Source organism: Suncus etruscus, chromosome 11 (genome assembly GCF_024139225.1).
Source record: "Suncus etruscus isolate mSunEtr1 chromosome 11, mSunEtr1.pri.cur, whole genome shotgun sequence".
Lineage (NCBI taxonomy): Eukaryota > Metazoa > Chordata > Mammalia > Eulipotyphla > Soricidae > Suncus > Suncus etruscus.
Genome location: NC_064858.1, coordinates 74,667,657 through 74,687,065, shown reverse-complemented (window position 1 = coordinate 74,687,065; position 19,409 = coordinate 74,667,657). Strand labels below are relative to the sequence as shown.

Here is a 19,409-nt window from a genome sequence, read left to right as displayed (position 1 = left end):
TGACCCTGCCTTGAGATAAAGGCGGGTAGTATTTCCAAAGCAACAACGTAATAAAGTGAAAATTAACATACCAGCCCTTTTCAAAAACATAACATTTCTGCAAAATATACCATGCACCTGTAACTTAAAATTTTCTTAATGCTTTTTTACCAAGCACTATCCTGGAACTTTTATGTTCCTATACCTTATAATACTATATAAACTATTTCTTGGGGGAACTTTTTGTTCCTATAAACTTTCCCTAAACACAAGTACTACAGCATAAATGCATAACATACATTTTAAAAAACAGGCTTAATACAATAAAATACACATTAAAACATTTTGCAATTACAATAAAGCATATTTAATTGGCAAGAACATGACTTAGGGGCCCAGAGAGATAGCACAGTGGCGTTTGCCTTGCAAGCAGCGGATCCAGGACCAAAGGTGGTTGGTTCGAATCCTGGTGTCCCATACGGTCCCCCGTGCCTGCCAGGAGCTATTTCTGAGCAGACATCCAGGAGTAACCCCTGAGCACCGCCGGGTGTGGCTCAAAAACCAAAAAAAACAAAAAAACAAAAAAAAAAACATGACTTAGATTACAGTTAGATGCAGGTGGTTATTTTTTAAGATCTTTAAATGGGCTACGCTGTATTACTTTCCTTTTTTAAAATTTTTTAACACTACTACCTAACTTTTACCCAATACCAACACCAATTGTGAAATCCCTTCACCTAAAACCAAATGTCCAGATGATTAATTTGTCCCACGCTGTTCTCACCACGCGGTTTACTTCCATAGTCCCAGGCCCCATAGAAGTCTGCTCGAGCTGCTTCACCTTCTTGATCTGGAGGGCGGATTCCAGGCTCGCCGCTTTTGCCGTTTCCATGTGGCTTCACCTTTATGGGATCCTGGGCCCGCAGCGGCTCCGGAACTGGGTTTGCTGTCACCGTTTCATGAGCTGCTGCCTCTGGTGCGAGCAGAAGCTTGTCCTCTGCAGCTAGGGTGCTCAGCCTCTTCTCTGCCCCACCCGGCCTCAGTGAAATTGGCCTGAATCGCTGAAGAGTGATGCCGGCTACAGCTGCCGTCTTCACAAGCAGGGCAGAATTTGGAAGTGTAGCTCTTTGCCGCTTTGGCCATGCATCTGTGGCTGCAGTTTCTCCACCGTGAGCATCTGGGTGTTCAGAATTCAAAGTGATTCAGGCTAAAAGTCCAGTTAGAAATTTTCAAAGTTGAAATCCAAATTCAAGTCGAAGGTTGTTCTCAGAAAATCAGTTCACTTTCAATAGTCTTTTTTTCTTCTCCGTTTCCAATCTAGGCTTTTAATCAGTCTTTGAGGAGGCCGAGGTTTTTGTTTATTGTAACAAAGTTTAAGTCCTGGGCCTGGGATAGAGGTGATGCAAGCTTCCATCACCTTTGTTTCAATGGCCTTTGAGCCCCCAGATGGGGTGTCGGCCATTTTTGAAAATCATGGCACATGGCCCAGGGTTTGGGGCTCAGTCCATTCAAAAAGAGCCAAAATGAAACTGAAAAGCAGAAATCTCACCATCATCGCTGTTTTCTTGAGTGCAGGGTTTACATCCAAGTTCCGGGTGCCAATTGTAGTGTTAAATAATTAATGATGGTACTGGATAGAGATGGATGGATGGAGAGACCTTTCTTTGCCATCCCAGGCCATGTGGCTCTGCAGCTGCAGACGCATGGCCAAAGCGGCAAACAGCTACACTTCCAAATTCTGCCCCACTTGCGAAGACAGCAGCTATAGCCGGCATCACTCTTCATTTATAGGGTTTATCAGTAGAATCTTTTATGAAATCTTTTTATGGAAACTCATATGTAAGAAATCTCCTTTGATGAAATTAGAAAAGAGGACAGAGGACCTAATAGAATACTAAAAATCAATTTATCACACTCTTTGTGTATAAAATTCTAGTTATTCACTTCCTGTGACTGTGCTTTAGTGTCTGCTATACTTAGTATATATTCTCCAGTTTCATAGTAAACTGCAACCAGCCTTTACACTAGATTCTAGAAGCATTTCAGAGGTCTAGAGGACTCCCTGATTATCATTTCAATCCAACACTATCAGGTTCATCCTCTCCTGATTGCATAGGCATTTGCTTTTAATTTTATCTAATGCTATATTGTAAGTTATTTTCTTTGCATTATCTGTTTTTTTCTTTTCTGTTTTTGGGCCACACCTGGTGATGCTCAGGGGTTATGCCACTCCTGGCTATGCACTCAGAACTCACTCTGGCTCAGGGGATGCCAGGGATCAAACCCAAGTTTGTGCTGGGTCAGCCGTGTGCAAGGCAAATGCCCTACCGCTGTACTATCACACACATGGCCCCTGCACGATCTTTTTCTGTGGGGGATGCCCACATCTTGCTGAACTTCTAGCTCTGCACTCAGAAATTATTCCTGGGGGGGGCGGTTTTGGGAGGCCCTATGGGAGGCTGTCCTGAACCTGGGTCAGCCATGTGCCAGGCAAATGCCTTCCTTACCTGCTGTGCTATTACTCTGCTTCCTGCATGGTCTTTTACTTATATCCATATATATACTTTATGATAGGTCCCTTATCCATTCCATCTTTGAAAGCTCAGTCACCAATATAAGGCCTAGTACATAGATAGTGTTTGATAAATACTGGCTAAAAGGGGGTTGAAGAGATAGCACAAGTGGGTAGGGCACTTGATTTTCATATAATTGACCTAGGTTTGATCCCCACTCCCCATGTAGTCCCGAGTTTGCCAAAAGTGATTAATGAGCTAGCAAATGAGTAAGGAAACATTAATTTAGTTATATAAATTGGGTGTCATAATACACATTTAAATTATAGAAGAAAGTGAAATGGCTCCTTTCCCAACTCCATAATTTTAGTTAAATTGTTGCTAATTAAGTAGCTGGTACTTGGTTTAACTTAATCTGAGAGGGAGGGAATACCTAATCCAAAGTAGGAAAATAAATGGCTAGAAAGTAGCTTTCTAATTCTCTATTCCATATTCTCCTTACTTGTTTCTTCAATTGTGTTAATTTTTTTGTTTCGAAAGGAATTTTGGTACCCCAACAGATGTATATGGAAGAAGTCCATCTTAACTTCTCCCTATCCTCTTCTGGAATGTTCAAGCTGGAGTTCTGGACTGTGGTAGCCATGGCAATTCCTAAACAATTACCATAACTGACACTCCCTTTGTCTAAGAAGGTACAGGATTTATGGTTCATGAAGGAGCTGGAGTGGGAGAGAGTAAAATAAATTCAGGAAAATGGAGGAATCACGTACTAGTACCCCTTTCTTGCCTTTATCTTTGGTCGTGACAGAAAAAGCATGGAACTGAGCTCAATCTTAGTTTTGCCATATGAGAGGCATCTGACTGAACCAATTATGCTTTTGGGGCAGGTGGGCCACACCTTAAGGTGCTCAGTGGTTACTTCTGGCTCTGCGATCAGAAATTGCTCTGGCAGGCTCAGGGGACTGTATGGAATGCCAGGGATAGAACCCAAGTCAGTCCTGGGTTGGCCTCGTGCAAGGCAAATGCCCTACTCACTGTGCTATCGTTCTAGCCCCCTAATTCCCCCTAATTACTTTTTTTTTTTTTTTGCCACATCTGGCTATGCTCAGGCCTTCCTCTTGGTACCATGTTCAGGGATCATTCTTGGCAGGATCAGAGACCATATGGAGTGTCCGGGATTGAATCTGGGTCAACTCTGTCTAAGGCAAATACCTTACCTATAGTACTGTCTGTCCCAACCATTCTTTTAATAAAAATAAAAAAAGAATGATACTATGAGGATGGAGTGATAGGATAGAGAGCAGGGTATTTGCTTTGCAAGCAGCCAACCTGGATTCTATGCCCCACCATCCCATCTAGATCTCTAAGCACCTCCAGAAGTGCAGAGTCCAGAGTAACCCCTGAGCATTCCCTGATGATGTATTGGCTGACCTAGGTTAAATTCCTAGAAGCCCATAAACCTATGGGCTTCTGAGACCCACCAGGTGTGAGCCCTGAGCACCACCAGATATACTCTAAATATTAAACAAGACCAACTTCCTGGCAGTGCCCTACTCTGCCAAAAGGGAGAGTAACACACTGAATTTAGCTTTATGTTTAACTGTGATCACTTCATTCTAAGTAAGTGGTTTTTAACTTTTTGTCACCTATTCACTAACTTAAAAACAGTTACAATAGAAAATATATAGTAATAATTTATTCTTAAAATTATTACAATAAAAATATATAGTAATATTTTATGAGTTATAATAAATAAGATGTTTGATAACTTCCTTGACATAGTGATTAGCATATAACAAATTTAATGAAATTTATTTTAATCTGAATTCTTAAGAAACAGGGATGTAGTTTGTTGAGTCAGTATTTATTGATTTTCAAGAGATACTTGCTACATTTTCAGTAATTTTGTGAGCTGGTTGCTGGAACATTATTAACATTTAATTAAAAATTAAATTACTAGACTAAAAAAATTAATTACTAGACTAGAGAGTGTAGGGACAAAATTGCTTGCTTTGTAAGTGGATCACCCTGGTTCCATCCCCAGCCTCCAGAGCATTGCAAGAAACAATCCCTAAAGCACAGAGTTGGCAGTAGACCCTGAACATTTCCAGGTTGATCCAGGTTGAATTTCTCCCCCAGAGATAGTAAATTACCTATGGGAATGGAGAGATAGCTCTGCTTGCATGCAGAAGACCCAGTTTATTTATAATATATATTATATATAATGCTTATTCTTTTGTATGTGAACTTTGTTTTCCGATTAATATGTTTATTTAAGCACCATGATTACAAACATATTTGTAGTTGGGTTTCAGTCATAAAAAAGTACACCCCCGGGGCCAGAGAGATAGCATGGAGGTAAGGTGTTTGCCTTTCATGCAGGAGGTCATCAGTTCGAATCCCTGCATCCCATATGGTCCCCCGTGCTTGCCAGGAGCAATTTCTGAGCCTGGAGCCAGAAATAACCCCTGAGCACTGCTGGGTGTGATCCAAAAACCAAACACACACAAAAAAAAGTACACCCCCCTTCACCAGTGCAACCTTCTCACCACCAATGCCCTCCATCTCCCTCCTCCCCTACCCCACTGCCTGTCTTTGAGACATTCTATTTCTCTTACTCACTACCATTATCATGATAGTTGTTAGTATGGTTATTTTTTCTGTCACTCACCAATCTTTGTGGTAACCTGATATCATGGTCCAGGCTTTTCAAGCCTCATTATTTTTTCTGGGTATTATTATCAGACTGTCTTTATTTTTCTTAAATCCCACAGATGAATGAGACTATTCTGTGTATATCTCTCTTCCTCGAACTCATTTCACTCAGCATAATAGTTTCAATGTCCATCCATATATAAGAAAATTTCATGACTTCATCTCTCCCGATGGCTGCATAATATTTCATGGTGTATATGCAACACAGTTTCTTTAGCCACTTATCTATTGAAGGGATTCTTAGTTGTTTCCAGATTCTGGTTATTGTAAATAGAGCTGCAATGAACATTGTCATGGAGAGGGCATTTTTGTATTGTTTTTGTGTTCCTTGGTTATATCCCTAGGAGTGGTATAGCTTGATCATATGGGAATTCAATTTCCATTTTTTTTTTTGTGGTTTTTGGGTCACACCCGGCAGTGCTCAGGGGTTACTCCTGGCTCCATGCTCAGAAATTGCTCCTGGCAGGCACGGGGGACCATATGGGACGCCGGGATTTGAACCGATGACCTTCTGCATGAAAGGCAAACGCATTAACCTCCATGCTATCTCTCCGGCCCCAATTTCCATTTTTTTAAGGAATCTCCATATTGTCTTTTGTGTGTGTGTGTGTGTGTGTGTGTGTGTGTGTGTGTGGTTTTTGGGTCACACCCGTCAGTGCTCAGGGGTTATTCCTAGCTCCAGGCTCAGAAATTGCTCCTGGCAGGCACGGGGGACCATATGGGATGCCGGGATTCGAACTGATGACCTCCTGCATGAAAGGCAAACGCCTTACCTCCATGCTATCTCTCCGGCCCCTCATATTGTCTTTCATAAGGGCTGGACTTATGAGAATTCCTTTCTCCCCATATCCCACCAGCACTGATTGTTCCTGTTCTTTGTGATGTGTGTCAGTCTCTGTGGCATGAGATGGTACCTCATTGTTGTTTTGATTTGCATCTCCCTGATTATTAGTGATGTGGAACATTTTTTTCATGTGCCTTTTGGCCATTTGTATTTCTTCTTCAAGAAAGTGTCTGTTTTACTTCTCTCTGTTTTTAGGGTTAGATTTTTTTTTTCTTGTTATGTCAGTCCTTGTATATCTTAGATGTTAGCCCCTTATCTGATGGGTATTGGGTGAATAGTTTCTCCCATTCTGTGGGTAGCCTTTGTATACTAGTCATTGTTTCCTGTGAGGTGCAGAAGCTTCTCAGTTTAATGTTTATATCTACTTCCCTTTGTTGGGACAGAAGTGTTTCCTCCTTGAAAATGCCTTTATTTTCTTTGCATAATATAATTTATTTGTAAAATTTGAAACAGCCAGAAAAAAAAACTTTTTTTTTTTGCTCCCCTGTCCCACCAAAAAAACCTGTTTTTATAATGACAGAATAGAATGTTGCTTAATGGGGACTAGGTTGGGGGGTAAATTTGGAATTTTTTAAGGCAGAGCTATATAAAATTAATAAGTCACAGTAATATACTACACATTGTAATAAATGTCAGTATACTATACTTATTAATATAATTATCTAATACAATCAATGTTAATTTAGTGATAAATATTGCAATATATCAAAGTATTTTATTTTGGTTTTATTTATTTTTTTTGGTTTGGGGGCCACACCCAGCAATGCTCAGGAGTTACTCCTGGCTATGCACTCAGAAATCACTCCTGGCTCAGGGGACCATTTGGTATGCTGGGGATCGAACCCAGGTCTATCCTGAGCAGCCACAAACAAGGCAAATGCTCTACCTCTGTGCTATCACTCCAGCCTCAAAGTATTTTAATTTTCAAGCTGTAGCATGCCAAAGTTATCACATAAATATATGCTTATTACAGCCATAAGTAATAAAAAGATTTGTAAATGGTCACAGAGTCATTTTTATATAGATTCAGTAAAATTCTATTTATTCATCAACTTTAGGGACTGATATTTTGGTCAGGGTCTTGGATATACTCTGGGGATAAAATTCTAGCAATATCACCCAATTTCTGTGTAAGTGGAATTTATCCTCTATTGTTACTAGGCAATTTTTAGTCTCAGTAAAGATCTCCTGTCCATCTTGATAGTCATTGCATGGTTTGCATTTAGCCTTTTCTGCTTTGTTAGTGTGAAACCTACAAAGTTAGTTTCTGTGCCCCCATTGTTTATCCCATTGTTTACTCTATACTGCCAATGGAGTTGGGGTACTCTTTCTTAAACACAAATGAGTTTGCATTTGTGCTTGAGCCTAAATAAAGCTTCTTCATGTTAACCTGAATTGAAAATATATACTAAATAAACTTTGATAAAGCAGTTTTGTTTCAATTAACCTCTTATTTCTCTTTTATTCTGTTTTATTCGTCTGAGTATTTTGAAGATGCCTTTAGTAGCAATGTCATGTCATGTCAAGAACCTACATGTTCTTCTATATACCTTATGATTCTGAGTTCAAGATCTTCAATCAATTCAAATATAACCTTTGCACACATGGTGTTAGATGGATGATGGATGTCCAAATTAGCTTTTTTTAAAAATTTTTTTTTTTTTTTTTTTTTGCTTTTGGGTCACACCTGGCAGCGCTCAGGGGTTACTCCTGGCTCTATGCTCAGAAATCACTCCTAGTAGACTCAGGGGACCATATGGGATGCCGGAATTTGAACCAATGACCTTCTCTATGAAAGGCAAATGCCTTACCTCTATGCTATCTCTCCGGCCCCCAAATTAGCTTTTTTGCACATGGCTGACCAGTTGTCCCAGCACCACTTGTTGAAGAAGCTTTCCTTACTTCATTTTGCATTTCTTGATTTCATGTCTGGGGAACATCCTCTGAATACTCAAGTCTATTCCATTGATCTGAGGATCTGTCTTTATTCCAATACATGCTGTTTTAATGACTATTGCTTTGTAATACATTTTAAATTTAGGGAAAGTGATGCCTTTCATCTTTTTTTTTCTCTAAGGGTTGCTTTAGCCATTTGTGGGTGTTTGTTCCAAATAAAATTCAGGGGGCCAGAGAGATACCATAGCTTAAGGCATTTGCCTCGCAAGCAGTTGATCCAGAATGGATGGTGGTTCAAATCCCAGCATCCCATATGGTCCCCCGAGCCTGCCAGGAGCAATTTCTGAACGCAGAGCCAGGAGTAAGTGTCAAAGCATGCAGCATGCATGTCTCCATTATTAGGGAAGAACGCACCAGACATGTCTTTTGGCTTTCCTAGTGCAGTGTCTGATTTCCCCCAAGAAATATATTTCATCCAGAAGGCCTGTTGGAGAAGTCAATCATAATCCCTGCGTGGATTACTGGCTATATTTCTGACATGGCTGTGACATTATATATCTCTTTACTTTTATTTATTTGACTTTGTCTCCCTTGCATAACTAGAAATTCAGCCTTAGTTATCCTGCAATCTTATAGAAATTTTCAGCGCCAAAGACTGCTAAATTTCCCACTGGCTAGTATATTTGCAACCCAAAGGTTGAGCCAAGCCAGTTTCCAGCAACTTGCTTTTTCCTGCTCTCAGCTTCATGGTGCTAACAATAGCTTCTGCCTTTCTTGAATTCTACTTTCCAGAAGCTGCGAACTTCTTGCAAACCAGAACACCTCCATCTCATGTTTCGCATTACCTCTAGCAGGGCTCTTTCTCACCTACATTCCCTAGTTCTTTAGATATGCATATTCTAGGGTTTGGTATCGTCTTCCTTCTAAGATTCTCTGCCCTTTGTTACCCTGAAAATACCTTGCATACCAGAGCTGTGCTTAAAGTGTCATCAGCAGAAAAGTAAAGTTTGTCTCTTGTCTCATAGATGTGGTTCCCCATACAATGCATATTTCAATTATTTCATATTTGTCCACCTGTGTACCCGTTTTCCTCTCGTGAAAGTACTATGACCCATGAGAATTGCTGAGACACATCACATCCACAGCAAGTAAGCCCTGAGCACCGCCAAGTGTGACCCCCAAAACAAAAACCAACCAACCAAAAAAAAAAAAAAAAAAACCAAATGAATGTCAGGAGTGTTTGATCTACTTCTTTGAAGAATGTCATGGGTATCCTTAGAGGAACAGCATTAAATATGTACAATGTTTGGGGGACTATTGCCATTTTAATTATAATCCTCCCAATACATGAACAGGGTGTCTCCATTTCCTTGTGTCTTCTTTTATTTCTTGAAGTAGTGTTTTTTTTTTTTTGGGGGGGGGGGTCACACCCGGCAGTGCTCAGGGGTTACTCCTGGCTCTAGGCTCAGAAATCGCCCCTGGCAGGCACAGGGGACCATATGGGATGCCGGGATTCCAACCACCATCCTTCTGCATGAAAGGCAAACGCCTTACCTCCATGCTATCTCTCTGGCCCCTGAAGTAGTGTTTTGTAGTTTTCTTTGTATAGGTCCTTCACCTTTTTTTGGGGGGGGTCACACCCGGCAGCACTCAGGGGTTACTCCTGGCTTTACGCTCAGAAATCGCTCCTGACAGGGATGGGGGACCATATGGGATGCCAGGATTGGAACCACCGTTTTTCTGCATGCAAGGCAAATGCCTTACCTCCATGCTATCTCTCCGGCCCCAGTCCTTCACCTTTTTAGTTGACTCCAAGGTATTTGAGTTTCTGTGAATGAATATATATATATATATATTTTGTTTGTTTTGTTTTGGAACCACACCGGCAGCACTAGGGTTACTCCTGGCTATCTGCTCAGAAATAGCTCCTGGCAGGCACGGGGGACCATATGGGTTGCTGGGATTCGAACCAACCACCTTAGGTCCTGGGTCGGCTGCTTGCAAGGCAAATGCCGCTGTGCTATCTCTCCGGCCCCGAGATTGCTTTTATAAGGTCCCTATCATTATTGGTGTATAAGGCCATTGATTTTCGTGTTAATTTTGTAGCCTGCCACTTTGCTATACAAAACTATTGTTTCTAGAAGCTTTTTGGTAGAGTCCTTAGGGTTTTCTAAATATAGTATCATGTCATTATCAAACAGTAAAAGCTTGATTTCTTCCTTTCCTATATGGATGCCCTTGATATCTTTTTCTTGCCTAATAGCTATGGCAAGAGGGGGCAGCTTTGTCTTGTGCCAGATTTTAGAGAAAGGCTTTTAGTTTGTCTCCACCAAGTAAAATATTTGTCATGGGTCTTTGGTAAATGACCTTGAGTATATTGAGTAAAATTCCTTCCATTCCCATCTTGAGTTTTTTTTTTTAATCACAAATGGATGTTAGATATTATCAAATGTTTTCTCTGTGTCTGCTTATATGATCATTTGGTTTTTATTTTTTCTTTTTTTTTTTTTTTTTTTTTTGGTTTTTGGGCCACACCCTGTGACGCTCAGGGGTTACTCCTGGCTATGCGCTCAGAAGTTGCTCCTGGCTTCTTGGGGGACCATATGGGACACCGGGGGATCGAACCGCGGTCCGTCCTAGGTAGCGCAGGCAAAGCAGGCACCTTACCTCCAGCGCCACCGCCCGGCCCCGGTTTTTATTTTTTCTTTTGTTGATATTATGTTGATTGATTTTTGTATGTTAAACCATCCTTGCATCCTTGGAATGAAACCTTTCTTGATGAAGCATTGGATCCTATTTTCTAGGATTTTGTTGAGGATCTTTGTATCTGTATTCATCAAGGGTATTGGTCTGCAGTTTTCTTTTTTTGCAGCATCTCTGTCTGCTTTTGGTATCAGGATTATATTAGCTTCATAAAAACTATTTGAGACTGTTTCTGTTTCTTCAATTTCCTGGAAGAGTCTGAAAAGAATTGGTAGTAGTTCCTCTTGAAAGCTTTGAAAGAATTCATTAATGAATCCATCTGGGCTGGGCTTTCGTTTTAGGGAAGATTTTTAAATTACTATTTTAGTTTCCTCAATAGCAATGGGTCTATTTAGATATTCAACCATGAAAGATTATAAGAGTCCAAGAATTTATCCATTTCTTCCAGGTTCTTATAGCTTGTGAATAGAGTTTCTCAAAGTAGTCTGATTACCCTTCGCAGCTCTGCAGTAGCTATAGTGATCTCCCCCTTTTCATTTCTTTTTTGTTGTTGTTTGAGGGGCCACATCCGGTGATGTTCAGGAATTACTCCTGGCTATGCACTCAAAATCACTCCTGGCAAGGGGGACCATATGGGATGCAGGGGATCGAACCTAGGTCCATCCTGGGTCAGTTGCGTGCAAGGTGAATGCCCTACTGCTGTGCTATAGCTCTAGTCCCCCTCTTTTCATTTCTAATCCGGTTTATTAATTTTTCTCCCTTTGTGAGTTTTGCTAGTGTTGTATTGATCTTTTTTTTGTTTTGTTTTGTTTTTGGGCCACACCCAGCATTGCTCAGGGGTTACTCCTGGCTGTCTGCTCAGAAATAGCTCCTGGCAGGCACGGGGGACCATATGGGACACCGGGATTCGAACCAACCACCTTTGGTCCTGGATCGGCTGCTTGCAAGGCAAATGCCGCTGTGCTATCTCTCCGGGCCCTTTGTTTTTTCAAAGAACCATCTTTGTTTTTGTTGATCTTCAGATTGCTTTTTGATTTATACTTCATTGATTTTTGTTCTGTTTTATTTCCTCTGCCTACCTATTTTTGGTTCATTTTTTGATCATTTTCTAATGTATAAGTTGTGTCATTAAGTTATTTATGTAGGCCCCCTCTTTCTTCCTGTTGTGTGCTTGCAAAACTATAAATTTTCATTAGTATTGCTTTTGCTGAATCCCACAAATTCTGATAATTTGTGTCTTCATTGGCATTTGTTTCCAGGAATGTTTTTTATTCCCTCTTTGATTTCATCTCTGACTCACTGGTTGTTCAGTAGAGAGCTATTTAATTTCCAGGTGTTAAAGTTTTTCTTCTCTTTGTAGTTCACTTCTAATTTCAGTGCCTTGTGATAGAAGGTAGTATGTTTAATTTCTGTCTTCTTGATTTTATGGAGGTATGTTTTATGGGCTTGCATGTGGCTTATCCTGGAGTATGACCAATGTGCATTGGAGAATGTGTATAGTTTTCTGGGGGTGGAGTGCACTATATATATCTACTAGGCAACTTTCTTCCATTTCTCCTTTCAGAGCTAATGTGTGTATATATATGTATGTATATATATATATATATATATTTTTTTTTTTTTTTGCCTTGTTCAAACTGATCCAGCTCCATAGACTCACTCTTTTCTCCAACAATGTAAATGAAACTGTGAAAGATTATGGCTACACTGGCCCATGCAGCACAAAGTTGGCCATCTCAGGAGGAAAGAGTGGGCCAAGCCCCAATATTGTTGAATTTGCTGCCTCCATCACCCAGAATCACCATTTCCCTGATGGCCTGCCTCATCACTGACCCTCTATGATTCCCTGCAGGGATGTTGACCACAAATAAGATATGCTGGTTGTTGGGTTGAAATCAGGGTGTTTTTTGGAGTTAGTGTGGGCACCCTCCCTGTATTTTCCTTCTTCCAGGAAAGCCTGACAGTTGTAACCATGCCCACAAATGCAGTCACCATGTTTGAACTAGGTCTACTTCCAGGAGGCTCTACAGCTGATTATATGCCCCTAAAATTTGCAGTATTGTGGCTTTCAATTAATGGACAACTTTGTTTGATGTTGTCATCCCTAAATGAGGAACACTCTAACAGACTAGACATATAACAGCAAGAGCTTACTAAACCTTCTGTCATTGTATTAATGACTTCATTGGTGATTTTGTAGGACCCTGAGGTTTCTGCTTTCCCCATGCAAGTTTCTGCTTTTGCTAAAACTGATTCTGTATACTCCCTTTGTTTTTTGTTTTTTTGGGCCACACCCGGTGACGCTCAGGGGTTACTCCTGGCCATGCGCTCAGAAGTCGCTCCTGGCTTGGGGGACCATATGGGACGCCGGCCGGGGGATCGAACCGAGGTCCGTCCTAGGCTAGCGCAGGCAAGGCAGGCACCTTACCTCCAGCGCCACCGCCCGGCCCCTGTATACTCCCTTTGTAAGCTTGTTGAAATATGGCCTTCAGATAAAAGTTGGAGACAAAGGGAGACTTAAGACCCAGAACACAGCACCCATGTGGGATAAGGATAAGCTGTGACAGATCAGCCTTGTAACATCTGAATTATGTATCTTGTGGCATTTGAATTGTGTATACTTTTTATCTGCTTTCTGGGGCTGTACATTCAGCCCACTAGAATTGGGGTCCTTACTGGAAGCCTGTTCCCAGGTGGAAATCTTGGACCCTTAGCTAGCTAAACAAATAAAACACAGCTTTGTGGGGCTGGAGCAGTAGCACAGCAGTAGGGTGTTTGCCTTGCACGTGGCTGACCTAGGACAGACCACGGTTTGATCCCCGGCATCCCATATGGTCCCCAAGCCAGGAACGATTTCTGAGCTCAGAGCCAGAAGAACCCACAGGGTGTGGCCCAAAAACAAAACAAAAACAAAAAACCCCCAACAAAACAAAACAAACAAAAAAAGAAAACAAAACCAGATTTGTGACTTGCATTGCCAGCTGGTCTCTTTATCTTATCACTGGGCTGCTAGCTCAGACCCAACAATACAATAATCTTCACAAATGGACTTGCTTCTATACTTTTGTCTTTTCTTTTTAAATGATTTATTTATTTTTTTACTTTGATTCATACCCTGCGACTCTCAAGGATTACTCCTGGCTCTATGCTCAGAAGTCACTCCTGGCAGGCTCAGAGGATCATATGGGATGCTGAGATTCAAACCAAGGTCTGCCCCTTCTATATTATTTTTCCCTCTTTTCTTCCATTTTATATTTTTTCAATAACTTTGCTTCTACCTGGAAACAGATGTAATATGATCAACTATGTGATACATTTTCTTTAAATAAAAATTTTTTTTTTTTTGTGGTTTTTGGGTCACACCCGGCAGTGCTCAGGGGTTATTCCTGGCTCCAGGCTCAGAAATTGCTCCTGGCAGGCACAGGGGACCATATGGGACGCCGGGATTCGAACTGATGACCTCCTGCATGAAAGGCAAACGCCTTACCTCCATGCTATCTCTCCGGCCCCTAACTTTTTTTTTTTTTTTTGTGATAAAATTTTTAAAGTTTAAAAAAAATGGCTACCTTTGCCTCTCCACTGCAGAAAGATTGAGGGAATTTTTCCTTAGTTTTCATGGTAAGAACTGTGGGGCGGGGCCAGAGATAGCATGGAGGTAGGGCTTTTGCCTTGTGTGTAGGAGGATGGTGGTTTGAATCCCAAAATCCCATATGGTCCCCTGAGCCTGCCAGAAGCAATTTCTGAGTGTAGAGCCAGGAGTAACTCCTGAGCGCCGCTGGGTGTGACCCCCCACCCCCTAAAACAAAGAACTGTGGGGCTCCTGAAAGCCAAATCCATTGAGAGCTAGAACTGTACATAGTACAGCAGGTAGGGTGCTGTACTATGATGAGGCCAGTCTGGGTGTGATCCCTGAATGTAGAGCAAGAAGTCTGAGCAGTTGGGATTGCCTGCCATTCTCTTCCTCTCTAGCAAAAGCAACAAACAAACAAAACTACAAACAATTAAAACAAACCTCAGAACTGGAGAGATAGCATGGAGGTAAGGCGTTTACGTTTCATACAGAAGGACAGTGGTTCAAAATCCGGCATCCCATATGGTCCCCCGTGCCTGCCGGGAGCAATTTCTGAGTATAGAGCCAGGAGTAACTCCTGAGCACTGCCAGGTGTGCCCCCCCCCCCAAAAAAAAAAAAATCTCATTGAACTTTGGGGAGGTGGTGTCTTATGCTGAAGGGTTACTTCCTAGGTATTCATACATGCATTTTAGTACAAGGTATTCCTAAGCTGCATCCTCAGCCCCTAAAAGTACATCTAATAGCCACACTCATTAGCACAAAAACTTGAGATATTCTTTCCGTACAAAAAATGATCCAATTTGGTCTGGAAAGACAGTTATAGGGACTAAGACATCACATGGTTGAACCGAGTTTGATTATGGGCAACACATATGAACATTAATAGGAATGGTCCCTGAGCTCAGAAGCAGGATTAAGTCCTGAGCATAGCTGAATGTGGATCTAAGTTATCAAACCAAAATAAATGTTAAAAAGAGATGGTACAATGGGTAGGGAGTTCGCCTCACATGCAGTCAACTCAATGTTTGATCTCTAAAATCCATATGGTTCCTCAGAGACTTCCAGGAATAATGAGTGCAGAGCCAAGAGTAACCCCTTAAGTATTGCTGGGTATGTCAAAAACAAAAATGCAGGGCTGGGGAGATGGCTCCAAAAACCTAAAAGTTGTGTGCTGCCCCAGCATAGCAAAAACATTGTTCATACTAAGTTTCCAACATGCCTATTTCTTTTTATTATTATTATTATTTTGGTTTTTGTGTCACAGCTGGCAGCTCAGGGGTTACTCCTAGCTCTATGCTCAGAAATCGCTCCAGACAGGGTTGGGGGACCATATGGGATGCCGGGATTCGAACCACCGTCCTTCTGCATGCAAGGCAAACGTTTTATCTCCATGCTCTCTCTCTGGCCCCACCTATTTCTTTCTTTTCTTTCTTCCCTTTCCCTCCCTCCCTCATTCCTTCCTTCCATCCTTCCTTTCTTTTTCTTTCTTTCTTCTTTTCCTTCCTTCCTTCCTTCCTTCCTTCCTTCCTTCCTTCCTTCCTTCCTTCCTTCCTTCCTTCCTTCCTTCCTTCCTTCCTTCCTCCCTCCCTCCCTTCCTCCCTCCCTCCCCCCCTCCTTTCCTTTCTTTCTTTTTTTTTTTTTTTTTTTTTTTTGGTTTTTGGGCCACACCCGGTAACGCTCAGGGGTTACTCCTGGCTATGCGCTCAGAAGTTGCTCCTGGCTTGGGGGACCATATGGGACGCCGGGGGATCGAACCGTGGTCCGTCCAAGGCTAGCGCAGGCAAGGCAGGCACCTTACCTCTAGCGCCACCGCCCGGCCCCACCTTTCCTTTCTTTCATTTTTGGGCCACACTAGGTGATGCTCCTGGCTTGGGGGACAATATGAGACACCAGGGGATTGAACCACAGTACATCCTAGGTTGCAAGACTTACTGCTAACGCCACAGCTCTGGCCCCTTTATTTTTTAACTGTAACTCAACTACAAACATGTTTGCAATCATGGTGCTCAAAGAAAAAAATAAAAATAAATTTTCAGTCCATTTTATTTATTTTTTGTTTTCTTTTTCTTCTTCCTCTTTCTCCTCTTCACTTTCTTCTTCCCCTTCTTCCTCTTTTCTTGTCTTCTCTTCTTTTCCTTCTTCCTATCTCCTCTTCTTCCTCCTCCTTTATCTTCTTCCTCTTCCTCTTCTCACACTTTCACACTTTCTCCAACTCTTATTATTCTTCTCTTCCTGAGTTTTTGGGACTCCAATGATTACTATGTGTCTGTTGATCTTATTAAATACTTCTATTTTCATCTGTTCACCTTTTTTTGATCATTTGTGCTTTTTTTTTTTTTTTTTTTTTGAGTCACACCCGGCAGCACTCAGGGGGTTACTCCTGGATCAATGCTCAGAAATCACTCCTGGCAAGCTCCGGGAACCATATGGGATGCCGGGATTCGAACCACCGATCTTCTGCACGCAAGGCAAACGCCTTACCTCCATGCTATCTCTCTGGTCCTGATCATTTGCTTTTAAGGTTTTCAATCTTTTCTGTTGTATGGAGTTGTTCTGCATCTCATCCTCCAGCTCACTGACCCCAGCCTCAATTGCTGTTACTCCATTGAAGAGACGTTTTCATTTCATCTACCGAGTTTTCAGACCTGTTCAGTTTGGAGTTTTCTGAGTTCTATTATTTTGGTCTGTTCAACTTGATCTATAATTTCTTTGAGCATCCTCCATATTTCTACTCTAAACTCCCTAATGAGAGGCTAACTAGATGGTTGGTACTTTTTTTTTGTTGTTTTGTTTTTGGGTCACACCCGACAGCGCTCAGGGGTTACTCCTGGCTATATGCTCTGAAATTGCCACTGGTAGGCACAGGGGACCATATGGGATGCCAGGATTCAAACCACCGTCCTTCTGCATGAAAGGCAAACGCCTTACCTCCATGCTGTCTCTCTGGCCCTGTGGTTGGTACTTTAAGTCATCTTCATTCTCTATCCAACATGCCTATTTCTAGTTCTTTTTGATAAATACAAATATCTATCTATATATGCTTATTTGCTTTTGGGGCCACACCTGGCAATTTGGAGGTGTTACTCCTGGCTCTGTACTCAGAAACTACTGGAGGTGCTTGGGGAACCACATAGGATACCAGGGATTGAATCTGTATTGGTCATTTTACAAGGCAAATGCCCTACCCACTATACAGTCACTTGAGCCCCAAATGTTAATTTGGAGATAATGAATATTGGGAGAATTGCTTTAACAGTACTAAGAGGCAATGCTTAATATGACTGAATGGATACTTATATATACAATGTAAAATGAAATCTACCGGGCCGGGCGGTGGCGCTAAAGGTAAGGTGCCTGCCTTGCCTGCGCTAGCCTTGGACGGACCGCGGTTCAATCCCCCGGTGTCCCATATGGTCCCCCAAGCCAGGAGCAACTTCTGAGCACATAGCCAGGAGTAACCCCTGAGCATTACCGGGTGTGGCCCAAAAATCAAAACAAAAAAAACAAAACAAAAACAAAAACAAAAAAAAAAAAAGAAATCTACCATGAAATCTAACATAATAATATACCCCAAATTAAAACTTCTAGTGTGGGCACGGAGAGATAGCACAGCGGGCATTTGCCTTGCAAGCAGCCGATCCAGGACCAAAGGTGGTTGGTTCGAATCCCGGTGTCCCACATGGTCCCCCATGCCTGCCTTGCCTGCGCTAGCCTTGGACGGACCGTGGTTCGATCCCCCGGTGTCCCATATGGTCCCCCAAGCCAGGAGTAACCCCTGAGCGTTACCGGGTGTGGCCCAAAAACCAAAAAAAAAAACAAAAAACAAAAACAAAAAACAAAAAACTTCTAGTGAATAGAAAATGTATAGCCTGATAGCTGTGTTATAAGGATTACTCCAGGCTCTGTGCTCAGAAATCACTCCTGGCAGGTTCGGGGGACAATATGGGATGCTGAGATTTGAACTACTGTCCATCCTAGATTGGTTGCTTGCAAGGCAAATGCCCTACCGCTGTGCTATCTCTTTGGCCCTTGGTTTTTGTTTAGGTCATACCCGGTGGTCCTCATGTCATACTTAGCTCTACACTTGGGAATCACTCCTGGTGGGCTCAGGGGACCATTTGGGATTCTAGGAATCAAACCCAGCTCAGCCCTATTGGTTGTACTATCTCCCTGGACTTTATATATTAAGATATTAAAGGCAAAGTATCTGGGGCTGGAGAGATAACATGGAGGTAAGGCTTTTGCCTCGCATGTAGAAGGATGAGCCTGCCAGGAGCAATTTCTGAGTGTAGAGCCAGGAGTAACCCCTGAGCATTGCCGGGTGTGACCCAACCCCCCCCCCAAAAAAAAGGGCAAAGTATCTGAAGACTAACATTGTTCTGGTAACAAACACTGTTTGAACACTTATATCCTTGGTGTTCAGTCATTAAGCAGAGATGACATTTAAGATCACACAGCTTGGGACCAGAGTGATAATTTAGTGAATACAGTGTTTCTGACTAGAACATGGCAGGCCTGAGTTGAATCTCCAGTACCCAATAAGGTTCCTTGAGTCCACAGAGTGATTTAAGTAAAGAGCCAAGAGTAACCCCTGACTACTCCTGGGTATGGTCCAAACAAACAAAACAAACAAAAAGTTCACACAAAACTTTGAGCACAGGGGTTGGAGCGATAGCACAGTGGCAGGGCATGTTGCCGACTCATGACAGACCCAGGTTTGATCCTCAGCAACCCATATGGTCCCCCAAGCCTGCCAGGAGCGATTTCTGAGCACAAAGCCAGGAGTAACCCCTGAGCACCACTGGGTGTGGCCCCAAATCAAAAATTAAATACATAAAAATGTGGGTGCTTTATACCAAATGAAAGCAGCTAGTTGCAGCAAGATAAATGTATGAGTTCACTTAGATAAGGTATCTCAAACTCATAGAAACAAAAAAATTGTTGAAGAACCAGATAGTTGTTTACACTTATATGTATGTATGTATATGTATATGTGTATGTATATAATTCTATTTTTTTTGTTTTTGGGCCACACCCAGTGATGCTCAGGGGTTACTCCTGGCTATATGCTCAGAAATCACTCCTGGCTTGGAGGACCATATGGGACTCTGGGGGATAGAACCGCGATCTGTCCTGAGTCAGTCAGCCGAGTGCAAGGCTACTGATGCACCATATATATATATATAT

The 19,409-nt window shown here is 42.0% G+C and overlaps 1 protein-coding gene across 3 annotated transcripts in view; it reads right to left on the bottom strand.

Annotated features, from left to right (window-relative positions):
* TEX49 (testis expressed 49) overlaps positions 1-19,409 on the bottom strand; it is a 104,264-nt gene that overhangs the window by 21,169 nt on the left and 63,686 nt on the right. The window contains exon 1 of one of the 3 annotated variants that reach the window (XM_049783626.1): positions 2,995-3,329. The exons of the other annotated variants lie outside the window; for them this stretch is intronic. Coding sequence (XP_049639583.1) covers positions 2,995-3,073 — 79 coding nt within the window. The 5' untranslated portion in view covers positions 3,074-3,329. Of the gene's footprint in view, positions 1-2,994; positions 3,330-19,409 lie in introns of those variants that run through there. 3 annotated transcript variants of the gene reach the window in all.